The following is a 24717-nucleotide window of genomic DNA, read 5'->3' as shown; positions in this document are numbered from 1 at the left end:
AACAATGGATTTACAAAACAGACCTTTAATATAATTCTTGAAATCATTTTTTTAGTGATCACAACATATTTTAAATGTGTCATGTGAGACTAGAATTAGATTTTTTGTGCTTGTGTTTCACCAGTGTCATTAATTGATTAGAGATATAAAGAAGACTTTTACTGTGAAAAGTTAATGTTTGTATTTTCTGTCTTTTATTCATTTTCTTCCAAAAAGTATTTAAGTCAAACGGTGCTTAGTCTAATTGTGTTGGGCTTTTTGGAAAATTTGACAGGAGAGAAATTGGATAGTTTTGTTTAACAATATTTTTGGGTTACAATGTTATTCATTCAATCATTTCTAGACAATTTTCTGCTATAGGATAGCTTGTACTTGTGGGTACATTGGAAAGAGCATTTTCTTTCTTTCTTTTTTTTTTTCTTGCAACATGTATTTTATTAGGCAGGCTTTTCTGCATCATTGCAGAAGAGTCCTAAATTACAAAGTCAGTTCCGGCTTCCGATGAAACATACACTGCAGAAATAAGCTGTTCAGAGGTATGAGTGGAAAAGAGAGTTTTCATCACTCACCTATTTATCTCAAAGTGTGAGATATTATTCTGCAAATATGCTAAATGTCGTTCACTCAGAGTAATGGTTAGAAGGTTACTTTTCTGTTTTGTTTGTAATAATCAATTTAAACATATGGAGAAAAATGACAACATAAAATTAGTGTGATGCTTTGAAAAGTGCACTCACTGAAGACCTGGAAAAACGCTGGTCCTAGTGTTTTCACAAATAAATTGTGAGACTTTAGGCAAGCAATGGCTTCCCTCAGGCTCTGCTCCTAACCTCTCAATGGCAGTAGGAGGCAGAAGGCAAGACATGGGCCATGGGGAAATAGTTTCCAGTTTACAGAGAAATCGAAAGCAGAGTATACCATTTGGGAAAATTCAATTTTATTTAAAATTCATAAGAATTTATAATGTGACTCTCAGGCAGGCTTTAATCCCATTTGGCAGATTAACCATGCTAGGTACACTGTCCAGATAGTGGCCATTGTTTAATGCAGAGCAAGAAAAAATAAATAATAAGTTCAAGCTAAATCAAAGGTAAAGCATGATGTACTTTTTAGATTTTTTTTTTTTCTCTTTGGGACAGGGTCTGGCTCTCTTGCCAGGCTGGAATGCAGTGGCGCAGTCTCAGCTCGCTGTAGCCTTGACCTCCTGGGCTCAAGTGATCCTCTTACTTCAACCGTCCAAGTAGTGCCAGTACTCTTGGCTAATTTTTTATTTTATTTTGTTTTATTTTTTGTAGAGACAGGGTCTCACTATGTTGCCCAGGCTGGTCTTGAATTCCTGGGCTCAAGTTGTCCTCCTACCTCAGCCTCCCAAAGTGCTAGGATTATAGGCATGAGCCACTGCTTCTGGCTGTATTGTTTTCTTAATTTTCGTTCTACTGATGATTAACTTTAGTATAGATAAGGCTCTGGTGGGCTCAGTTTCCCAAACTGATTTCCAGAACTGGTTTTATGCTCACAGTAGGATTTTTTTTCTGTCTTGGCATGTTCAGCATGTGAGCATAAATATAAGATGATGCTACATGATCATATTGAGCTCATGTCAAACTTAATTAAAGATTTAGTATATAATATCAGTCATTTTCCTAGGCCCACTAGACAGGCTTATTTAATTACATTGTTGTATGTCATTTGCTTGAGATGCTATGATATTGTTTAACATCCTGTTTTCCTTGCTCAGATTTCCAGGCCCTCCACCTGTCAACAGTGTGGCATCCTCATATGCACCATACCAACCCTCTGCACAATCATCTTACCCAAGTCCTATGTCCACTTCATCTGTCACCCAGCTGGGCAGCCAGCTCAGTGCTATGCAAATCAACAGCTATGGTAATAGTTTTATTATTAGTGTTTATTGACTGCCTTGTGTCCTGGTTATTTTTAATGAGGGAGGTGTTCTTCATTTTTAAAATAGATGTAACTAGGGCATACTGTGTTGAAGTAGTATTTGGACATTTTAATAATAAAGCATCTATCTTATGTAGGGCTATAGTTAATTGTTTTCTTGATCATGCTGCCACTTATTTCAAGGTAATTGAAGGACCCTCAGAATACCTTCCATTCAATGATCAAACAATAAAAAAAGACAAAAAATCCTGACTTAACAAATAAGCATTAGAACAGTGAAATTATTTTAAGAAATAAAATAAGGATAATTTAAACCTTGTATTTTTTGTGATGGGGCCCCCAAATCAGAAATATAGTACTCATTGTTTCACAGTGCATTTTAATTATGTGTTTAGATCATGGAAAGAATGGAAGCTCAGATGTTATGAGGCAGAAAAGAGAAGAATAAGAGAGGAAAGAGTCACAGTACTGAGATTTACATCAACAGAAATGCTGTATATCCTATGAGTCATGGAAAGCTCCACTGTAATGACAGCACAGTCGGCCATTTATCTAGATGAAGAATATTTCCATGTTACTTAAAATTAGTTTTCTGAAGTGTAATTAGAACCCCTCTATTTTCTGTCTTTTACTCATTTCAAAATGGATAAGTCTCCAAAGAAGCAACCCAGTTTCCCATAATCAGAGAAAGGAAACATAATCTGGTTTTACAGCTGTTTCCAATATGATTGGAGAGCATGTTGGTGGCCCTTCTCTTCTCTCTGGTTATTTCTACCTAATTCTGAAATTTGTTTGATCAAGTCACGCACAGGATGCAAATAATTTATTGAATGTGCAATTTACCTGAGTAATGCTTGTTATGTAATAGAATTTTTATACGATTTTCTAGATTTTTGTACCAGATACAAATTCTTTAATTAATGTGTACATCATGTAATTACACAACTGAGTTAAAATTTATCCTATGAATTCCCTTGCTTAAATTATAAATGTTGCTTTTACCTTTTAAAAATTTTCCAGACCAGGCATGGTGGCTCACACCTATAATCCCAGCACTTTGGGAGGCCAAGGAGGAAGTACTGCTTGAGCCCAGGAGTTTGAGACCAGCCTGAGCAACATCATTAGACCCCATCTCCACAAAAAAAATAAAAAATAAAAATAAAAAGAAAATGAACTTGGCATGGTGGTGTGTGCCTGTAGTCTCAGCTACTTGGGAGGCTGAGGTGGGAGGATCACTGGAGCCCTGGATGTTGAGGCTACAGTGATCCATTATCTTGCCATTGCATTGCAGCCTCAGTGACAGAGTAAGACCCTGTCCTAAGAAACAATCCCAGTTGTGTAAAATAGTATTTGTTCTGTTTTCTGAATGAAGATTTCAATTTGTGGCAAAAAAACCCAAGCATGTATTTCTAAGGGTGTCCTCTTGCTTTATGTCAGGAAGACAAGCATCTCTATCATGTACTTTGCAGAAGTCAGAGAATTAAGAAATGTGGTATTTAAGTGGGCTGGTCTTCTTTCTCATGCAGGTTCAGGCATGGCTTCTCCAAGCCAGGGACCCCCTGTCCCTCTGTCAGCCACATCATTGCAGACTCCTCCACGACCTCCACAGCCGTCCATTTTGCAGCCTGGATCTCAAGTTCTTCCACCACCACCCACCACACTCAATGGTCCTGGTGCCTCACCTTTGCTTCCACCAATGTACAGGCCAGACGGGCTCTCTGGGCCTCCTCCTCCAAATTCTCAGTACCAACCCCCACCTCTTCCAGGCCAGACCCTGGGTGCTGGATATCCTTCACAGCAGGGTAAGGTAGACAGGGTGCAGGGAAATGCTTTGGGTTACCCAGGGGAACCCTTAACTGAAAATCAGCTTTGTTCCTATGTTACTAGGTATTTATCACTTACTTTTAAGAAACGGTAGTTTTTGAAGAGTTTTGGCAAGAGCAAAGAAATGGGGAACCACATTCACACTTGATTCCTTGCCTTTTTTAATAAGATGAGAAATACAACATGCTTGACTGAACAGCATAATATCGTCACAAGTCTTACATGCTGGATTTGGGATGATAGTCATTTCTCTTTAAATTTTTTCCAAGCAGCCAACTCTGGCCCCCAGATGGCAGGCGCACAACTCTCTTACCCAGGAGGCTTCCCCGGAGGTCCTGCACAGCTGGCTGGTCCGTCACAGCCCCAGAAGAAGCTGGATCCTGATTCTATCCCTAGCCCAGTAAGTGCTCTACTCACTCTCAGAGTCTCACTCACAAAGGAGCATTCATTTTTCTCAGCAACTCGTCAGTTTGTTAGCATTTATCCTGTTCATTATCACAGAAGTTAGGAGATACTCATCACATAGAGGGAAGGCTTCCTTCCTTATATGTGTGTATGGGGGGAGGTATGCTAGGGTTATGGGCATACTAAAGGTCTCCATGAAAGAGCAGCCTATGTTAACTTTTTTTTTTATTTTTATTTTTTGGTGTTGTATAAACTGGGAAGTGTCTATAATGTTTACATTGACATATTTTGGCAGTATCTATTGCTATGTAATGAGTAATTAACAGACTATATCCTATAGAAACATGCTATTTTAGATAACTAAAGGATCCTTTTCAATAAGAGAAACCCATAGAGACTGAAAGTATATTTTACATCTTGCACATTAAAAAAACAAAATTTGTTTATGTAAAGTTAGAACTAAACTCTTCACTCAAGTGATTTTTTTGTAGGGTTACTCTTTAATAATTTTATCAGTCAAGCTTTACAAGGCTATTCTGCATAGCAAACAATCCCCAACTTTGCTTACAACTGCAAAGATGTATTTATCACTCAGCTTACATGTAGGCTGCAGCAACTGCAGATTGGCTTTAGGCTCTGCTTCATCCGTCCTTATCACTCCAGAATCCAGAGTAAAGAGGCATCCACTACTGAGGACATGCTATTTTGTGGCGGAGGGAGGAAACAGCTGGCCAAAATGTGCAACAGCTCTTAAAGCTTCCACTCATGTGTGGCATGTGTTATAACCACTCATGTGCCCTTGGATGAAGCAAGTCATAAAACAAAGCCCAATGTCAATGGGGCAGGGAAGCTGCCAATTTTATGGCATTGGGATGTAAAATCCTTTTGGAATAATAATGAAATTGGCTACAGTTAGTTTGTGTCTTTGAATAGGTTCTGTAAACATAAGTAGAAGAAGTTAGAAATTAAGGAGCACGAAAAGCTACCATATTAGCTAACTTTTGCTGTGTAACAAACTGCTACAAAACAGTAGCTTAGCGCTACTATTTAATTAATTAATTAATTAATTTGTTATTATACTTTAAGTTCTAGGGTACATGTGTACAACGTGCAGGTTTGTTACATATGTATACATGTGCCATGTTGGTGTGCTGCACCCATTAACTTGTCATTTGCATCAGGTATATCTCCGAATGCTATCCCTCTCCCCGCAACCCCACAATAGGCCCTGGTGTGTGATGTCCCCCTTCCTGTGTCCAAGTGATCTCATTGCTCAATTCCCACCTGTCAGTGAGAACATGTGGTGTTTGGTTTTCCATTCTTGCGATAGTTTGCTGAGAATGATGGTTTCTAGCTTCATCCATGTCCCTACAAAGGACATGAACTCATCCTTTTTAATGGCTGCATAGTGTATATGTGCCACAGTTTCTTAATCCAATCTGTCACTGATGGACATTTGGGTTGATTCCAAGTCTTTGCTATTGTGAATAGTGCCTCAATAAGCATACATGTGCATGTGTCTTTATAGCAGCATGATTTATAGTCCTTTGGGTATATACCCAGTAATGGAATGGCTGGGTCAAATAGTATTTCTGGTTCTAGATCCTTGAGGAATCGCCACACTGTCTTCCACAATGGTTGAACTAGTTTGCAGTCCCACCAACAGTGTAAAAGTGTTCCTGTTTCTCCACATCCTCTCCAGCACCTGGTGTTTCCTGACTTTTTAATGATTGCCATTCTAACTGGTGTGAGATGGTATCTCATTGTGGTTTTGATTTGCATTTCTCTGATGGCCAGTGATGACGAGCGTTTTTTCATGTATCTGTTGGCTGTATGCATGTCTTCTTTTGAGAAATGTCTGTTCATATGCTTTGCCCACTTTTTGATGGGGTTGTTTGTTTTTTTCTTGTAAATTTGAGTTCTTTGTAGGTTCTGGATATTAGCCCTTTGTCAGATGAGTAGATTGCAAAAATTTTCTCCCATTCTGTAGGTTGCCTGTTCACTCTGATGGTAGTTTCTTTTGCTGTGCAGAAGCTCTTTAGTTTAATTAGATTACATTTGTCAATTTTGGCTTTTGTTGCTGTTGCTTTTGGTGTTTTAGACATGAAGTCCTTGCCCATGCCTGTGTCGTGTCCTCAATGATATTGCCTAGGTTTTCTTCTAGGGATTTTATGGTTTTAGGTCTAACATTTAAGTCTCTAATCCAGCTTGAATTAATTTTTGTATAAGGTGTAAGGAAGGGATCCAGTTTCAGCTTTCTACATATGGCTAGCCAGTTTTCCCAGCACCATTTATTAAATAGGGAATCCTTTCCCCATTTCTTGTTTTTGTCAGCTTTGTCAAAGATCTGATGGTTGTAGATATGTGGTATTATTTCTGAGGACTCTGTTCTGTTCCATTGGTCTATATCTCTGTTTTGGTACCGTTTTGGTACCAGTACCGTGCTGTTTTGGTTACTGTAGCCTTAGCACTACTATTTATTAATGCTCATGACCCAGTGGGTTCCCTGGACAGCTTTGCTAATCTGGGCCGGGCTCACCTGATTTTGGCTGGGCTTGCTCACGCATCTGGGGTCAGCTGGAGGCTTGGCTAGGGTATGGATGGTTTAGGATAATGTATTAGTTTCCTATGGCTGCTGTAACAAATTTGTAACAAATTACCACAAATCAGGTGACTTAAAACAATAGAAATTTATTCTAAGCAGGGCTGTGCTGCCTCTGAAGGCTATAGAGGAGAATCTATTCCTAGGCTCTTTCAGCTTCTGGTGGCTTCAGGTCTTCCTTGGCTTGTGACCATATGACTCCAAGCTCTGCTTCTGTGGTCACATTCAGTCCTCCTTTTCTTTGTGTCTTCTTCTCTGGGTGTCTGGCTCAAAATTCCTCTACCTCTTTCTTATACATGTGATTCCATTCAGGGCCAGGATAAGCTCCTCCTCTCAAGATCCTTAATAAAATTATTTTGCCATATGAGGTAATGAAATGGAAAAGGTTCCCTTGTCCCTTTCTCAGGACATACAATGGGGATGTGGCTCACTTCTTCAATGCCCCAGTGCTCAAATCTCTAGGGGAGCATACAGATGGGCAGGCTGTGGGGCTCCAACTCCCACGGCAGTGTCTAGGAGTGAATGTTTACAGTTGAAGCCCCAGTGGACATGTGTTACAGGGTGCTCTTTTAGTTGCCATCTATAGGTAACTTGTATTAACCAGCTCAGTTAGACCCCTTCCTTATCACAAGGACAGAGGGATTTCTGTATCCCAGGTTTTTGCCTTGGTGTACTGGAAGAATTGGATCACTCGTGGGCTTGGAGAATGAGTGCAAGGTTTTATTGAGTAGAAGTAGCTCTCAGCAGTTGGGGGAACCAGAGGGAACCTGGAGTCCTACCACTCAGTGGCCCGGGCTCTCCTCCGACTGCCCCGCCCAAACTCTGCATCTGACCATGTCTGTCAGTGTGCTCTTCCACCGGTGTTCTCCCTCCACGTCCTCTCGCCGTTCAGCCGCTTGTATCTTTATCCGCTGATGTCCTCCTTTCCACATCTGGCTGCCTGTGTGTCTGCCTGCTAGGGACTTGGGTTTTTATAGGCCCAGGATGGGGGCATGGCGGGCCAGGGTGGTCTTGGAAAATGCACCATTTGGGCATGGAAACGAGTGCCTGTCCTCACCTACGTCCCTGGGAGTAGAGCCCTACCCGGGGACCCACCTTTCTCTACCCAGCACTTCCCTGCCCCCCTCCTGTATCAGTAATATTCACAGATTTCAGAGATTAGGACATGGACGTATCTTTCTGAGGGGCACTGCTCTTCCCATCATAGGTAGTGTCATTTGTGTATCTTGTGTTTGGTACCCATCTGTTCATGGGGGATGACCAGGCCACGTTGTCAAGCAGGGTACACTGGGTTTGTTCATGGGGTGGCAGACATCCAAGAGGGAAGGTAGGAGTGTGCATGGTCTTTTGAGGCTTAGGCTTGGAACGGGCACATCGCTGCTTCTGCTACATTTTCTTGGCCAAAGCAAGTCACAAGACTGCCTCAGATTCAAAAATGGACTTTGCTTCTTGATGGGAGGAGGGGCAAGGCAACATGGAAAAGAGCATTTATATAGGGAAGTGCAGATAATTTTGACTGTTTTTGTAATCTGTTACTTATTCTATATTTATTTGAATTTAACATTGAAGATTTGTAATACTGTCTACTGCTGTAACATGTTAGAAATTAAATTTTGACAATTCTTAGTGCCTTTATTGATAATCATATTCCCAGTCATTACTTTTATGGCTTAAAAGAATGAACGAGGGAGATTTATTTTAAGTAATGGTTTTACTTCATTATGGGGACTGAATTGGAAAGTTAGGACAGTAGACTGGAGACCTAGGGAAGAGTTGATATTGCAGCTCAAGTCTAAAGGCATCTGGAGGCAGAATTTTCCTCTTTCTCAGGGAACCTGTTTCTCCGAAGGTGGTCCACTGATTAGATGAAGCCTACCCACGTTATGGAAAGTAATCTGCTTTACTCAAAGCCTGCCTGTTTAAATGTTAATTCGATCTTAAAAAATACTTTAAAAATGCCTTGACAGCACCATCTAGAGTTAGACTAGTATTTGTCCCAAAAATGGCCTAGCCAAGTTGACACATAAAATTAACCATCACATTCCCTTTCTCTTGCATCATCTACACTTCTTTGAAAATGAACTTAAGTTTTTCTCTGTCTAGTTCATTCTCGTCAGAATATAAATATCCTATGATGCCTCCCATCATTAATAAAAGAAGCTTTCTTTGGCCTCTCCCCAAACCTGGATTCAGTTTCCTCCCATCTCTTGGCTTTCTTTTATAGCAAGAAATCTCCCAAAGAGTTGCCTATATCTGCTGTTTTCAGTTCATCTCCTCCCACTCACTCTTGATCCTATTCCAGTTTAGATTTTATCACCACAACCCCACAATACTGTGCTAGTTCAATTACCAATGACTTCCTGTTGCCAAATCTAATGGTCATTTCTCAGCTTTCATGTGACTTGACATCAGCAGCAATTTGACACATCTGTTTACTCCGTTCTCCTTGAAATGAAACTTTTACATTTGCCTTCTGGGATTCCACCCATTTGCTTACATCTCTGTCTACCCCACTGGAGGCTCTGTCTTCTTTGTTGATGTCTCCCCATCTCTCTGACCACCTAGTGTTAGAAGCATCCTAAGACTTAGTCTTTGGACCTGTCCCTTTCTCCATTGACGTTTACTCTCTAGATAATACTTCTCAAAATGTGCTCCCAGGACAGCACCATCAGCATCATCTGGGAGCTTATTAAAAATTCATGTTCTCAGGCCTCAGCACAAACCTATGGAATCAGAATCTCTAAGGGTAAGGCCTTGGAATCTGTGTTTCAACAAGCTGTTCAGATGATTCCTAGGCACACCTAAGTGTGCAAAGCACCACTCTAGATAATTCCATCTATTTTCGTGACTTCGAATGAGTGCAGATATTCCTAGTAAAGACCTTTTCCCTGAAATCCAGATCCAATTCCATTCTTCTAGCTCCTCAGGCCAAAAACCTGGGAATCATCTCTGATTCTTCCTTTCTTGCACATCTCACATTTAGTTCTTTAGCTAATTCTCTTGGTCCTACCTTGTCTGTTCATCCTGTTCCAAGCCTCTACTATTTACCTATCTAGGTTTTTATAAGAGTCTTCTAATTGGTCTCCCTGCCCTTTCAGTCTGCACAGAGCAGCCAGAGTCATCTATTCAAATTCTAAGTCAGATCATGTCATGGCTAAGGAAACCAATACTCCAGTTAAAAAACAGAGTTCTTACAGTAGTCTACAGGACCCTACATTATTTGCCACCCCTGGCTTCCCTCACCCCCTGCCACATGCGCGCGAACACACACACACACACACACACACACACACACACACACACACAAACACCCCCTACCCCTGACCTTGTCTCTTACCACTCTTCTCCACCCCCTTTGACCAACCACACCAGCCTCCTTATTGTTCCTTGGCAGGCCAAGCATGGCCCTAACTCAAGGCCTTTGCCTTTATTCTGCTTAGATACTCTTCCCCTAGATGTATGCAGGGCATGACTCATGTCCTCATTTCCTTAATGTCCTCATTGCTCATCCTCAGTCTCCCTGGCACCCCATCCATATCACTCCATATCCACAGCACTGATTACTGCCTGATGTTGGGTGTATTACTTGTACATTTGTTTACTTATTGCCTTTCTTCTGCACAAGAATGTCCACTCCATGAGGGCAAGGATTTGGTTTTGTTCACTGCTGTGTCTCTAACACTTAGAACAGAGCCTGATACATAGTATATGTCCACATATTCCTTGAATGAATGAATGAATAAATAAATAGGCAATGAAAGCAAGAAGGAGTAGATGCTGTGACTCATCCAGGACCCTTATAATACATACAGACAAATCAGTCCAGTATTTATTTTTATCTTAAAACTAATGAAATTGTGATGGTCAGATGGAGCCTGTTCGTGTTCCTATTACCAAAGGAATATGCTTTTGCTAACAAAATAAATTTTTCCTTCTGGAAAGAAAGATGTAAAGTCACATTTACTGAGCTTCTGCTATACTCCAGTCCTGAGCTAGGTGCTTAGGTGCTTATTACAACCCTTTTGGGTGGTGGTTTTAAATAAATTTTGAAAGTAAGGAAATGTATCATCATCAAAACTCTTCCTCTCTCCTTTTCTGTGTCCATAAGAGGATTATTCAGTAGTTGGGTGCTTTCTACTCCCTTTATCTTACCACTCCAAAATTCACATGATCCTGCTAAGCAGCCTTTCTTGCATGGCACACACATCTTCCTGTTTTTCCCTTATCCTTGTTCACTTATCTCAAGATAATCACTTTCTTTTTTTCTCTTTTCCAATTCTGTTTTATGAACTCAGAATGCTCCACTCATAGCAGATAAATGTAACCGTAATTCTAGCAGTACATCTTCTGAAGGAAAAATAAGTCTATAACTTTTGAAGTAGTTTTGGAATTATCAAGAATCACTGTCATTAAAGCTAAACCCTTCAAGTACAGAGTCACAGTCAAAATTGCTGTTGATGCTTCTTTATCTCTAAGCCTGTTTTTCAAGAACATGCATTTGAGGTAAATAAAAAAAGGCAGAGTATTTTTTAGCAATTATCAGAACTACTTTAATATCTCCCACTCTTTTCTTTGTAGTATTCCATCCAAGATATAAATTAATTTAGAAATGTAATTACTACTGATAACATTGTTTCTTTGGAGGCAGGGCTTTGTAAATTGCAAATGGATAATTTAAAAATAAACTTTTTGGAAATATAGTCTATTGAAGACTATATTCAATGTGTTCTGTATATTATGCACACTAATACATTATCATGGTTTTTACCTCACTTTCATATTTGAATCTTTGTTGGTTGAAATGATTGCAATAAATACTGATAATATAAAAACAACTCTAAGCCAGGTGCAGTGGCTCATGCCTATAATCCCAGCACTTTTGGTGGCTAAGGTAGGAGGAAAACTTAAGCCCAAGAATTTTAGACAAGCCTGGGCAACAAAGTTAGACCCCATTTCTACAAAAAATTTAAAAATTAACTGGGCATAGTGGTGCACACCTGTAGTCCCAGTTACTTGGCAGGCTGAGGCAAGAGAATGACTTGAGCCCAGGAGATTGAGGCTGCAGTGAGCCCTCTTCATGCCACTGTACTTCAACCTGAGCATCAGAGCAAGACCCTGTCTCAAAAAAATAAAAATCAACTCTATTTTTAATGAATTCGATTAACCTTGTGGTCAAAATACAGAATATAATTACAGTGTTTCAGTTTCTCTGCTTCTTGTCTCTGCTCATGGTAGCTTTAGGCTTATCTGTGTCTGACAGCAGTTACATTTGGAGCCATTTTATGTTTTAATCTAATAACAATTCACATCCTATGAAATTAGGAGAGAAGACCTGTAGACTTAAAGGCAGGCTAAATCTGTCATCAGCATTTCATAAAACCAATGTTGTCAGTACCAGCTGGGGACTGGATTGGATGGAATGGGAGGGAAAAGTAGAGACAGCAACATTTCAGAGTTTGCAGAAGGCAGTTTTCATATCATTAATGGTTTTAGGAATATTAAAAACTGCACCCTTGGTGCAGTTTGGACACACTACTCCAGTCTGGACACACTTCCTATTTCTCCAGTTTTTTCTTCCTCTTCTTACACCCTCTCCATTTTTTTTTTCCTTTTATTCCTCCTTGTTTCTCCTATGAAGAAAGAAGCGAGGGAAGGGAGAAGATAAAGAGGGACATAATTATCGGGATTCTTTCTTATTCTCTTTTTAACTGCATACTACTAGATTTTGCTCATAATTTTCACTCCTAAACAATCAGAACAGAAAGACATTTTGTATCTCTTATAATCTTCATCAATAACAATTGTTTTTAAGAGAGAAATACCAGATGTTTCCACATTAGATGACAGAACTTAAGAGTCTTTTGCTCCTGTTGACTTCTCTATAGTGGGCAAAACCCACATGGGATTGCTTTATACCGTTTGTGTCTTACATCTCAAGGAGCCAGGGATACAGTTGGGGAAACTTGAAAAGGAAATTGAAGATCAAAAGACATTTGAGGAGAACGTTAAGGTTTTTTATAGGTTGTATATTATAAATAATTTCTTCTGAGATAATTTTTAGCCTTTTGGAAGTTTCTTTTATTTGAAAAAGTATTTCCTTTCTTTGTTTATTTTGAGATACGATCTTGCTCTGTTGCCCAGGCTGGAATGCAGTGGCACGATCATAGCTTATTGCATCCTTGAACTCCTGAGCTTAAGCAATCCTCCTACTTCAGTCTCCAGAGTAGCTGGGACTACAGGCAGATGCCACCATGCCTGGCTAATTTTTAAAACCTTTTTAGTAAAGATGAGGCCTCACTCTGTTGCCCAGGCTGTTCTCGAACTCCTGAGCTCAAGTGGTCCTCCCGCCTTGGCCTCCCAAAGTGCTGGAATTACAGACATGAGCCATTGTACCAGGCCAGTATTTCCTTTAAATAGTTGTTTTCAATTTCTTTTGTTACCAGATTTTTTTTTTTTTTTTTTTTTAAGAAAATGCTGACCAGGTACAGTGGCTCACACCTGTAACACCAACACTTTGAGAGGCCAAGGCAGGAGGATTGCTTGAGCCCAGGAGTTTGAGACCAGGGCAACATAGGGAGAGGAGACCTTGTCTCTGCAAAAAGATGAAGAAAAAGAAAATTAGCCAGGTGTGGTGGCACCCACCTGTGGTCCCAGCTACTCGGAATGGCTTGAGTCAGGGAGGTGAAGGCTGCAGTGAGCCATGATTGTGCCACAGCATTCCAGAAAGAAAATGCTTACCTATGTTCCTAACTAACAAATTAGATAAAAATAAAGTTCTCTGAAGGGTCACGTTGTTAGATTTGAAGCTAAAGAATTACAGAATATAATTGGAAATTACTATTCTAAAATTGTAACCATTTTGACTGAAGACACGGTAGGTTTTTCCATGACAATTTGATCTGAAATGAACAGAAAGGATTTAGAAAATGCCAGTTTGTGTGAGTGTGTGAGACTGTGTGTGTATGTGTGTCTCTGTGTGTGTGAATATTGAGAGGGAGGGGAAAAGGAGGGAGGAGAGAGCAAGGGTACTCTCTAAATGGAATGTTGAGAAGGACCTGAACCTACTTTAACGAGCTCTTGATGTCTTATTTATCAGATCCAGGTGATCGAGAATGATAGAGCCAGCAGAGGAGGACAAGTTTATGCCACCAACACCAGAGGCCAGATCCCTCCGCTGGTCACTACAGATTGTATAATACAAGACCAAGGTATTTGTTTTTAATTATGCCGTTTATTAAGGTTTTAAAGCTTCCCATCGTTTTTAAAGCAAATACACTGACACCCTTCAATAATGCTCTTAATAATGGAAAACCCCATTATAGCTGATAATGAACCAGTTCTCCATTAATCCCTCAAGTACTAAGAGGGTGCTATCAACTGAATTTTATTCTCTGTGTATAGAAGTCTGGAGAGTTTCCAGTGAGGTACAGAGCAATATATCTGCTTAAAACAATTATTTATTTTAATTTATGGGTTTAAATTAGTTTATACCCTACTTTGGTTTAATTTATTCACTATGTTGGAAAGCTGGCACAAGCAGAGCAGTAAGGAATTACACTCTTTGAGATGTCAGCAGACCTGGTTCTAGCCCCAACAACATTTTCTAAGCAGATCTTTTTAACATTTTGGGTTCTATTTTCCCACATGTAAACTGGGAAGAGGAGAAGCTGAGCTGCATCTCTACTGTTCCATACCTCTAAGCTCAAGAATATATTACCATATTGTTCATGACAAGTTAAAAATATAACTCGATGAAATCTGATGTCTGAGATTCTGAATATACCATTTTAATGAATCGTGTACTCAATCCTAGAAGCGTAACATCAGTATACAAACAAGTATTTTGTCTCATCCCAGAGTTGTTGAGCTAGCCAAGCTCTAGTTGAGGATCCTCTCTCTATCCTCTGTGCTGCCTTCGGAGCTAAGCTTATAGAGCAGATAGTACAGTGAGGTAGAAAGAGGTTTGATTGGGAGAATTCAGACTCCACTCCTTACTGCCCAAGTGAGCTTTGTCCATTTCACCTCTCTCTCAACCGCAGCATCACCCTCAGTAATATGTGGAGACTCAGACTGGCCCTGCAAAGCCAATGTGAGAATTAGAGGTGACTGTGTGCATGAGTCTTTGTGTGTGTGTGTGTGTGTGTGTATGCACGCACACATATAAGTATGCTTATATGTGTATAGAGGGCTCAATACACAGAAGGGTTTCATGTAAATTATAGGTGTTGTAGATAGTAATATTAGAACAATTCAGATGACTTCATTTATTATTCTAAAAATAATTTGTTCTTCTTGGCCTTTTGGCTAAGATCAAGTGTAAAAATAATTTTTTTCTTCCTCATTACTTACAGAACCCATTCCAACTAGTTAGATGAGTTTATATTTGTAAAGCATTTAGGGCTTGGTAGATAGTAGGTTGAGCTATATGAAATTGTTGATTTTTTTCCTATCACTGTGACCCATAAAAGTGGCAATTTAATTTCAACCTAATGATAAGTGTTATATAAGTGTTTTAGTATCTATTTATTTTATTTAATATTTAAAATAAATATAAAACATTATGTGGGGCTTTTTCTAACCTAAAGAATTTTCCTGACCAGCCTCATCTCCCACCTATTTCTTTCTTTACAACTGCCTTCATATAGCAAACTCATCCTCTTTCTCCTCATGCCTCTCATTTTCACATTGTACTGTTTTCTGTGCAGCAGCCTGAGGATGGTTTTTTGTTTACCACTGTATCCTTAGAAATTCATCTGGTATCTAGAACATACTAGTTGACCAATATTTATCAGACCCATGTACTTGGAATATATGACTTTCACCCCTTTATTTGGGAAACATTTAGTTCTTTCAAACTTCCAAACTCAATTTAAATTTTCTTTTTGAAGTCTTTTCCAGTGTCTTTTCCCGTAATACTTCATATATATTTCACCCCATCACATTAAATTTTACTGTGGTTTAGATAAGTCTCTCCCACAAATCTTTGAGCTAACAGGGATCAGAATTCCACTTGTTCGGAACTTCACTCATTCGTGTGTACATCCAGAAAATGTTTGTTCAGTACCTATTATGTGCCAGGCCTCTATGCTAAACCTGAGGTTAATAATATAATCAAAATATACAAATTAACATTATTATAGCTAATAGTTGCAGGTACTTAGTATGTATCAAGACAATTTTCTAACCACTTTATATGGAATAATTCATTTAATCCACCTGTAATGTTATGAGATAGGCATTAATATCATTCTCGTATTACAGAGTGGAAAACTGAGGCACAGAATGCTTAGGTTAATTTACCTAAGAAATGTAGCTAGTAGGAGGCAAAGCTAGAATTTGAACTCAAGCATTCTGATGCAAGTGCCTGTGTTCTTAACTTCACTGCCTCTATTCAGAAATAAAAGACACGACTCTTTTTTTATATGAGTGAACAATCTGGCAAGGAAAAAGAGATAACTAAATATTAATTCAGTGAGATAAATGTTATAATAGAAAGATAAACAACATGTTGCCATGGGAACTTAAATGTGAGGTCACCAACCAGATAACTGACCCAGCCTGTCTTGCTCGAGGCGGGGACACCCACACTGTGTCTTTAGCAAGCAAGTGTAACCCACAAGACTAGGGAGGTGGGGGAGGGGAGGGTTGCCAGGCAGAGGAGGTGAATGTGCTAAAGTATCATAGTGGGAGAGAGCATAGTACATGTCAAGTAACAGCATGTGCATAGGTTTTTGTTTTTTGAGGGACTTGTGGGTAGTTTTTAAATTGTGGTCAAATCTATATATATAACATAAAATTTATTATTTTAACAATTTTTAAGTGTACAATTCAGTGGCCTTAATTACATTCACAACGTGCAACCAAATCATTCTTATTACTTGTTTCTAGAACTTTAAAAACAAATCATCCCACCCTGAAACTCTGTACCCATTAAACAATAACTCCCCATTCTTCCACCCTACCCATCCCCTGGTAGACTCTATTCTAGGTTCTATGTCTTTGAGTTTGCCTACTCTGGGCGCCTCATTTGAGTGAATCATGCAGTATTTGCCCTTTTCTGTCTGGTTTATTTTACTTAATATTTTCAAGGTTCATCTACCTTGTAGCATATATCAGAATTTCATTCCTTTTTAAGGCTACATAACATTCCATTTTTTATACATACCACATTTTGTTTTCCATTCATCTGTTGAAGGACATTTGGGTTGTTTCCACCTTTTGGCTATTGTGAGGAATGCTGCTGTGAATATTTATGTACAAGTATCTGTGCGAGCCCCTGCTTTCATTTCTTTGGAGTATATACTGTACCTAGAAGTGAAATTGCTGGATCATATAGTATGGAAAGAGTACGAGGGAAGGAGTGGGTGAGCAGGCAGGACTAGTAAGGTGGCAGGGTTTCAGTCATTGTTCTCTCTCCTTAGCCTGCAGTCTAACCCTTGGCAAGAGGAGAGAGCTGCCTAGGTATGAAGTCCCAAAATTGGCCCAGTCATACCCTTTTGCTATGAAGCCCCTTTGTCTGACCTGGCTTATTTGCCAATAGTAATAAGCTTTTTAGGATGTAGCTCAAGATTCTCAGACATGTACAGACATTCACAGATATAAGCAGAACACAGAGTTGGAAGGAACCTTGGACTTTCTTTGCTCAGCTCTCTCACTTTACAGATGTAAGGGTAAGGCCCAGGGAGGTTAAGTGGCTTGCCCAAGGCCGTACAGCTGGTTAGGATCAGAGCCAATAAAGAAAAGTTTAAAATATTCTTAAACTTTAAAATATTACTCCTTTGCCTTTGGCTCCAGGATCTTATTTTAAGATTCCACTTGTCCTTTGGTTCGCATCCTTTAAGACCCTGTTCAATGACCTCATCCTTTGTGTAGTCAGTTCTGGTCTAAGTGACAGAGTCATTGCCTCCCTTCTTCTATTTCTTAATCTATTTGCTCTTCTGTGATGCTTACCATGCTATGTTGCAATGATCTATTTTTACTGTTACTCTTTCCAACTAGATTGCGAAGCCAGAGACTTCACTCTATTCTGTTTCTAAGCCCTTGCCTGGAGTTTAGCTTAGTAAATGTTTGTGGAATGAATTTGTTGAATGTTTTCAGTAAAATTATCCCATAATGCTCTTTATGAAGCACTCAAAAAGTTTCAAGTTGTAGTTCCTGAGGTTGCTAAATTATCCACGGTAGCTAGACTTTTTATGCCCCACTGTCGTATACCTGTTTATAAAAACAAATTCTCAATTGCTTTTTCAAATTTTATTCTTTATGTGCATTATCTTCCTGAACGAAGCATTTGTTTAGTCACCTTCAGAGCTCATTCATTTATGCATATTTCACTATCAAAAAATAAACCCTTTAAGGGTAACAAATATCCAGCTTCAATATTTTATTGGTAATTCTAAGGAATATAATTGAGTGCAATGGAAAATTAAAATAAACTTTAAAATACTTTTAAAATTCTTAGTTCATCATCTATATAACATTTTGTGATGATGATAATAAAGTTTTGTTTAAATATGAAACAAACACTATTAAGCGTTCAAGTGTATTTACATTTATCAATATTACCTAAGAGTTCCTTTACTTTTATTCCTGCTGCCAAAAATCTGGTTTCCTCCTCTATTACTGCTAACCTGGGCTCTTAAAGCAATGGACCAGTTTACCTGTCTCTATTCTTTTTCTGTTCCTAGAAGCTATCTAACTTTGGGCAGATTGATTTTCTTCAATTACTTATTTGATCATTTTACCCTTGCCAAAAAAAAGTTCTGGTTGGTTCATTGGTTGGTGGTGGTGGTGGTTTTTTTTTTTCTCCCTTGCTAAAACAATGTCACTGTTGCCCATGGGCAGACAGGGTTGGTCTCAACTCTCATCCAGCATTCCAGGCCTTGGTGACCTGGACTTAATTTTTCTGGGATGTTGTAGAAAATTATAATTTGTTCTAATCCCACTTTTGCCACTTACTAACTCTGACTTTTGGAAAGTCACATAACCTCCCGGTGTCTCAGTTTCCTCCACAGTAAAGTGGATTATAAATATATTAATCCATAGAGTTATCGTGGGGCTAAATGAGTTTACATGTAACAGCCTTAGAATTATGTCTAGCACATTGGCTGCTATTATTATTATTATCCTTGTTGTTAGTACTATATCTTCCCCTTCTCTCAGATGCTCTGCAGTCCAGCCCAAGGACTGGATTCAGCCTGCAGTCATGTTAATTTGTCCTACACAATAATTTCTTTTGTTTCTGTTTGAATTAATTGTCATTATTTAAAAATCAGAGTACATTATATAAAAATCCAGATTTCTAGTTTGTCCTAAAATCTGTGAAATCTAGCACTAGTAGCTTGGAAATGAGCAGAATAAAAGCTTTCTTAAGTCCAACCTTCCATTCATTTCAGGCCTGCATCTGTGCAGCGAAACATGGCCAGAGAAAGGCTCACAACCCCGCCGCAACCTCTATTTAAACTCAGGACCATAAACTTCCCAACACACTCTATTTCCCAAGTCTTTTCACTTTTCCAGCCTCCTTAGTGACTATTTCACACTTTTTCAAACCTGCATTACCTTCTCTCGCATCTTTCTTTTAGCTGCTTTACATCCTCCTTTCAGAAAGGAAATTCTGTGTACCCCACCACCACATGGACGCCCAATCTCAATGCATCCTCCCACTGTGCCCGCCTGCATTTGGCCCTTGGTGAGCAATCTGTGCTCCAGCCGAAAGCCAGTCTCTCTCCCTGTGCACTACTCAAGTATACATTTCCACAGTAAGGCTCCCCTCTTACTCTTAAATCATCAGTGTTTTTCTTTCTACAGAATGATTCCCATCTTTTTTTAAAAAAAAAACCTTCTCCCATCTTAAAATATAAAAATGTTTTCTTGATCCACTTCCCTTACCAGCTAGCATTCTTTTCTTTCCACCCCTCTACAGCAAAACTTAAAAGGACTATTGCCAATTCTTCTCCTTCTGTTATCTCTTAAACTCACTCTGAGCAGATTTTCCCCCAGCATTCCACCAAAACTGCCTCTTTTGGATCTCCAGCAGCACCATCTGGCACAGATGATCATGCCTCCGCATGAAATACATCCTACACTTCACTTCAGGACGCTAGGCTCCTCGTTTCATCCTTCTCAGTCCTTTGGCTGCTTTCTCCTCCTTCTCTGACCTCCTTATCTTGGAGGACCCCAGGGTTCAGTACTTGGTCATCTTTTCTTCTTTGGCCATAATTATTCCCGTGGTGGTTTTAACCTGGTTTCATGATTTCAGATACCATCTCTATATGCTAAGCATTCCCAAGTGTGTATCTCCAGCCCAGACTTCAGCCCAGTCTCCAGATGTGCATATCTAATTGTCTACTCAGCATTGCTGTTCGACAGTGTAATAGATTTCCCAAATTGGACATGTCCCAGACTAGATTCCTTATCTCCACCCACACACCTGTTAAAACATCCCTTCCCTTCCTGCAGCCTTTCCTTTGTCAGTTGATGGCAATTTTATGCTTCTGGTTTCTCAGGCCAGCAACCTTAGAGTCATTCTTGACCGTCATGCTCTCTCACACCTCACATCTTCACACCTTATATGCCCTTTAACAAATAAGTCACTGTACCTTCGAAATATATCCAGAATTTAGCCACATCTCAACACTTCTACTGCTGTTGGGCTAGTACTGCAACAGCCTCCACATGGTCTCCCTGGTTCTACTCTTCCCCACTGCAATCCATTCTGAAAATGCAGGCAGAGGAACCTACATTACAGCATGACACTCCTCTGCTCTAAAACCATCAGTGGTTCCTCATTTCTTTGAGAGAAAAGCCAGAGGGCTTAAAATGGTCTCAAGAGTCTACCTCATCTGGCCTGTTGCTTCGCTGAACTCCACACCAGTTGGTGCCCACCACAGTGGCTCCATTCCAGCTCCATGGGCCTCCTGCTGTCCCTCTACTCTGGGCGTGTCCTTCCCCAGATACTCGCTTGGGTAAATCGCTTGCCTCCGGTGACTCTTTGCTTGGATGTTACCTTTTAAATAAGGTATACCTTGTAAGTATTTAAAATTGCAAGCTGCCTCCCACTTCCTGGTACCCCTTCACTAGATATGCTCTTTTATTTTATTTTTTTTGAGACGGAGTCTCGCTTTATCGCCCAGGCTGGAGTGCGGTGGCACCATCTCAGCTCACTGCAAGCTCCGCCTCCTGGGTTCACACCATTCTCCTGCCTCAGCCTCCGAGTAGCTGGGACTACAGGCACGCACTACCACGCCCGGCTAATTTTTTGTATTTTTAGTAGAGATGGGGTTTCACCGTGTTAGCCAGGATGGTCTCGATCTTCTGACCTCATGATCCGCCTGCCTCGGCTCCCAAAGTGCTGGGATTACAGGCGTAAGCCATCGCGCCCGGCTAGATTTGCTTTTTTCACAGCATTTATCACCTTCTAGTGTCCTATATAATTTACTTTTATTAGGCGTAATATTCATTATCTGTGTCCTCTGCAAGAACATAAGCTCTGCAAGCACCTAGGACAGGGCCTGAAATGTCGGAGACACTCAGTGAACATTTGATTGATGATTACATTTTTTTAGTCATAATATTTTATTTCAAAATTTATTTTAGACAAGTTATTCTAGTGATAAAAATATTCTTTATGTCATAGATATTGTTTTAACACTCAGATATGCCACGAAGTAAAGATATTTGGTCAAGAAGCCTAACATCTATTAAAAATAGATTAGGGTGTTTTTGAAAACAATACTTCTATTACAAGTAGAATTTTCATTTCTAAATTCAATATCCAAATTTAGAAAAAAATAGTCAAATGGAATCATATTTGACAAAGTATCACTTGCTAATATGAAATGGTATAGAAATGCTTACCTTTCGCATAAGCAAGTAGAAGAGGATGAAGAAGAAATGACTTTGATTCAAAAATTTTGTTCTTTCGTATTTGTGTGTCTTTGTTTAATTTTTTCCATTGAATCTAAATACCTCTCAAATCCATAGTAATGCTATATTAAGACTGCTTATGGAAAATAATAGTAACTAAGATACTTACATCTTTGCAGTAGGAGTCAGAGTATTTTTATTTTGTAAGAAATTACAGTGTACCTAGAATATAGATTGTAGAATTGCACAATACTACTTTTTAAAAAAACAAATCTTGAAGAGAGTTTTACAAATAAGAAATAATGCAATGCGTTATCTAGAAGTACCTTTATAAATATTTGAATATCTTAGGGAAAGTTTTTTTCTAAATAAATTTTAACTGTATCCTTTTGAATGTTTCAGGAAATGCCAGTCCTCGATTCATCCGTTGTACAACATACTGTTTTCCATGCACGTCAGATATGGCTAAGCAAGCTCAGATTCCATTAGCTGCTGTCATCAAACCCTTTGCCACCATTCCTTCAAATGAGGTAAGAATGATATATAATAGCAATTCAACAATTTATCAATTCCAAAATTACTCTTTTCTTACAGAGCTCTTGTATGTTATTCCATCATATAATCAGGAAACTGGAATATATTTTTATAATACAAAGCATCTAGTGATTGAATTCATCAGGAAAACAAATAGTCCAACAAGCTATGGTTTTTGGCCTCCTGTACACCAAATACAGATGGACTAAGTCAGTTTTTGGCTTATTGTGGTAATGCACATATATACAGAAAATATAGAGTGTCCCACGGTAAAAGTATCATGACTTGTCATGAGGCCCTGATACCCTAGTTTAGAGCCCTTACATTGTGAGTGTTCTGCTGAGGGAAGATGATAGCTCCTATAGTCCTTGATCTATTAGAGCAGATCTTACTACATCTGCTTTAATTATCACTGGGCCAGGATACTCATCAACTCCTACCTAAAGGTTAGAAAGCATGGGGTAGATAAATCTGTATATATTGGTTTGAAAATATGTGCGCAACATATAGTTGAGTGGGAAAAAAAGATAAGTGGTTTACATTGAAAATCTGCAGTTTTGTTGCCAGTGGGTATTTGATCTAGGCTTCCAGAAATAACCCAGTTCCAACCTACACTGCTGCCATTCCTTCTTTTGATGCCCCTGAATGGTGGATGCCCACATGCGCACAGAAACACAGGGACTGTAGCAGAGCAAGTCACACAGGGGAAGAAAAGCTTGACTTCCAGCTGGAGCTGTGACCATTACCCATTGCAGTATCCCAGTAAGCTAGGGCAAACCACAGATTCCTCTTGCTGCACTAAAGGCTGGAGCCCCAGTATTCCCTCCCCTCATGAACCTCAGTCTTGGATCTAATGAAGTAGGCTGATCTAATGCACACCTAGCAGCATCTGAGCAAGAGGTAGAGCATCTGCAAGAGAAAACAGATTCGTTCCCTTTCTTGGGCTTACCATACCAGCTGGTATGGAGAGTAAAGCAGTGTGGGGAAGGGGAGGAGGAAGCTGTGGTGAGTGGGGCTTACTTTATATCCTGTGAGGGAAAGAAGAGAGAAAAGAGAGATGTGTGATGTGTGCAGTGGCTTTCATACCCTTTGGGATCTTCACTCACTGTCCTTATGAATGTAGTGTAGTCCTGCTAACACTTCTTTTTGGGAGTAGAGTGAACTGGCTTAGAGTAGGTCATGGGAGAGGCATTTAACTGTTTTTAGAAGCCAAACTGACGTGTGGTATGGTTTCATATTTGTAAATCAAGATGTACATTCGGTATTTGCTTTACATATTTTAACCATAATCTCTTCCATGATGGTTCTAGAAATTTAGTATAATATTTATAAATACCTCATTAAACTCACTATGCTTAGTATGAATGTGGTAGACCAATATGTATTGACAAAGAGATGACACTATGTACAATGAATGCATTTTAAAGAATAACTTAACTAGAAATACTTTCAAAGCTATTTTCAACATTTTGTTTTGAAAGTTTTCAAACATACAGAAAATCTAAAAGGATTTCATAGTGGACACCTACATCCCTGCCACCTAGATGTTACCATTAGCATGTAACTATACTTGTTTTGTCACATATCATGATGTTCATCTGTCCATCAACCCATCTTTTTTCTTTTGATGCATTTTAAAGTAAATTACAGACATTTAGACACTTCACTCTAAATACTCCAGAATGCACATCATTTACTAGTGTTCAAAATTTGCTTGCAGATTATTTTCTCATTTGAGGCAAAGTTCATTTACAATAAAAATGTACATGTCTTAAGTGAACATTTATTGAGTTTTGACAACTGTATATACCTATGTAGCCCAGACACCTATCAAAACATAGAACATAATTGCCACCCCAGAAAGTTATCTCATGTCATTTCCTAGGCAACCCCCACCCCTTCACGTAACCTTCCTTCCCTGGCAGCCACAATTATGATTGTTTTCTGTGATAGATTTGTTTAGCCTATTCTAGCACTTCATGTAAATAGAATCATAACGTATGCACTATTGTACGAAGGTTCTCTTACTCAACATAATGTTTTAAGAGCCATTATGATGTTGCATGTATCAATAGTCTGTTTCTTTTTTATTGCTGAATAGTAATTCATTGTGTGAATATACTGTTACACCCTGGTCTCCTATAAGAGGTTTTAGGCTGGGCGTGGTGGCTCGCACCTGTAATCCCAGCACTTTGGAAGGCGAAGGCGGGTGGATCACCTGAGGTCAGGAGTTTGAGACCGGCCTGACCAAGATTACGCGACAATCTTGGCTCACAAGACTGGCGACGGAGGGAGACTCTGTCTCAAAATAAAAAAAGAGTTTTTATAGACTGACTTCATGTGCAGGTATCCATAACAGTATGTATTATTGGTCTTTTCTTTTGAAAGAGTCAAATACTGTACTTTTAAATAAGTGGAACATAAACAATCAAAAGATGAAAAGGGTATACAATGAAAAATAGGCCTCGGCCTACCTCTGCCTCCTCCCCTTTCATACAACCCTTACCTGTTCTTTGTGATTCCTCTAGAAATAAAATATGCATATAACAACATAAAAGTATCTATCCTTTTTTAAAAAAGAA

General features: G+C 39.3%; 1 protein-coding gene across 3 annotated transcripts in view; it reads left to right on the top strand.

The window, feature by feature from the left end:
• The window catches only part of SEC24D (SEC24 homolog D, COPII coat complex component), a 112332-nt gene that overhangs the window by 16585 nt on the left and 71030 nt on the right, over positions 1 to 24717 (top strand). For 2 of the 3 annotated variants that reach the window (XM_030917614.1, XM_030917622.1), the window contains exons 4-8: positions 1739 to 1887; positions 3432 to 3707; positions 3999 to 4129; positions 13833 to 13944; positions 22004 to 22131. In XM_030917614.1, coding sequence (XP_030773474.1) covers positions 1739 to 1887; positions 3432 to 3707; positions 3999 to 4129; positions 13833 to 13944; positions 22004 to 22131 — 796 coding nt within the window. The remainder of the gene's footprint in view (positions 1 to 1738; positions 1888 to 3431; positions 3708 to 3998; positions 4130 to 13832; positions 13945 to 22003; positions 22132 to 24717) is intronic. The other variant, XM_010364856.2, reaches the window with a different exon arrangement.

Source organism: Rhinopithecus roxellana, chromosome 2 (genome assembly GCF_007565055.1).
Source record: "Rhinopithecus roxellana isolate Shanxi Qingling chromosome 2, ASM756505v1, whole genome shotgun sequence".
NCBI classification, from domain to species: domain Eukaryota; kingdom Metazoa; phylum Chordata; class Mammalia; order Primates; family Cercopithecidae; genus Rhinopithecus; species Rhinopithecus roxellana.
This window is presented reverse-complemented; position numbering and strand designations above follow the sequence as displayed.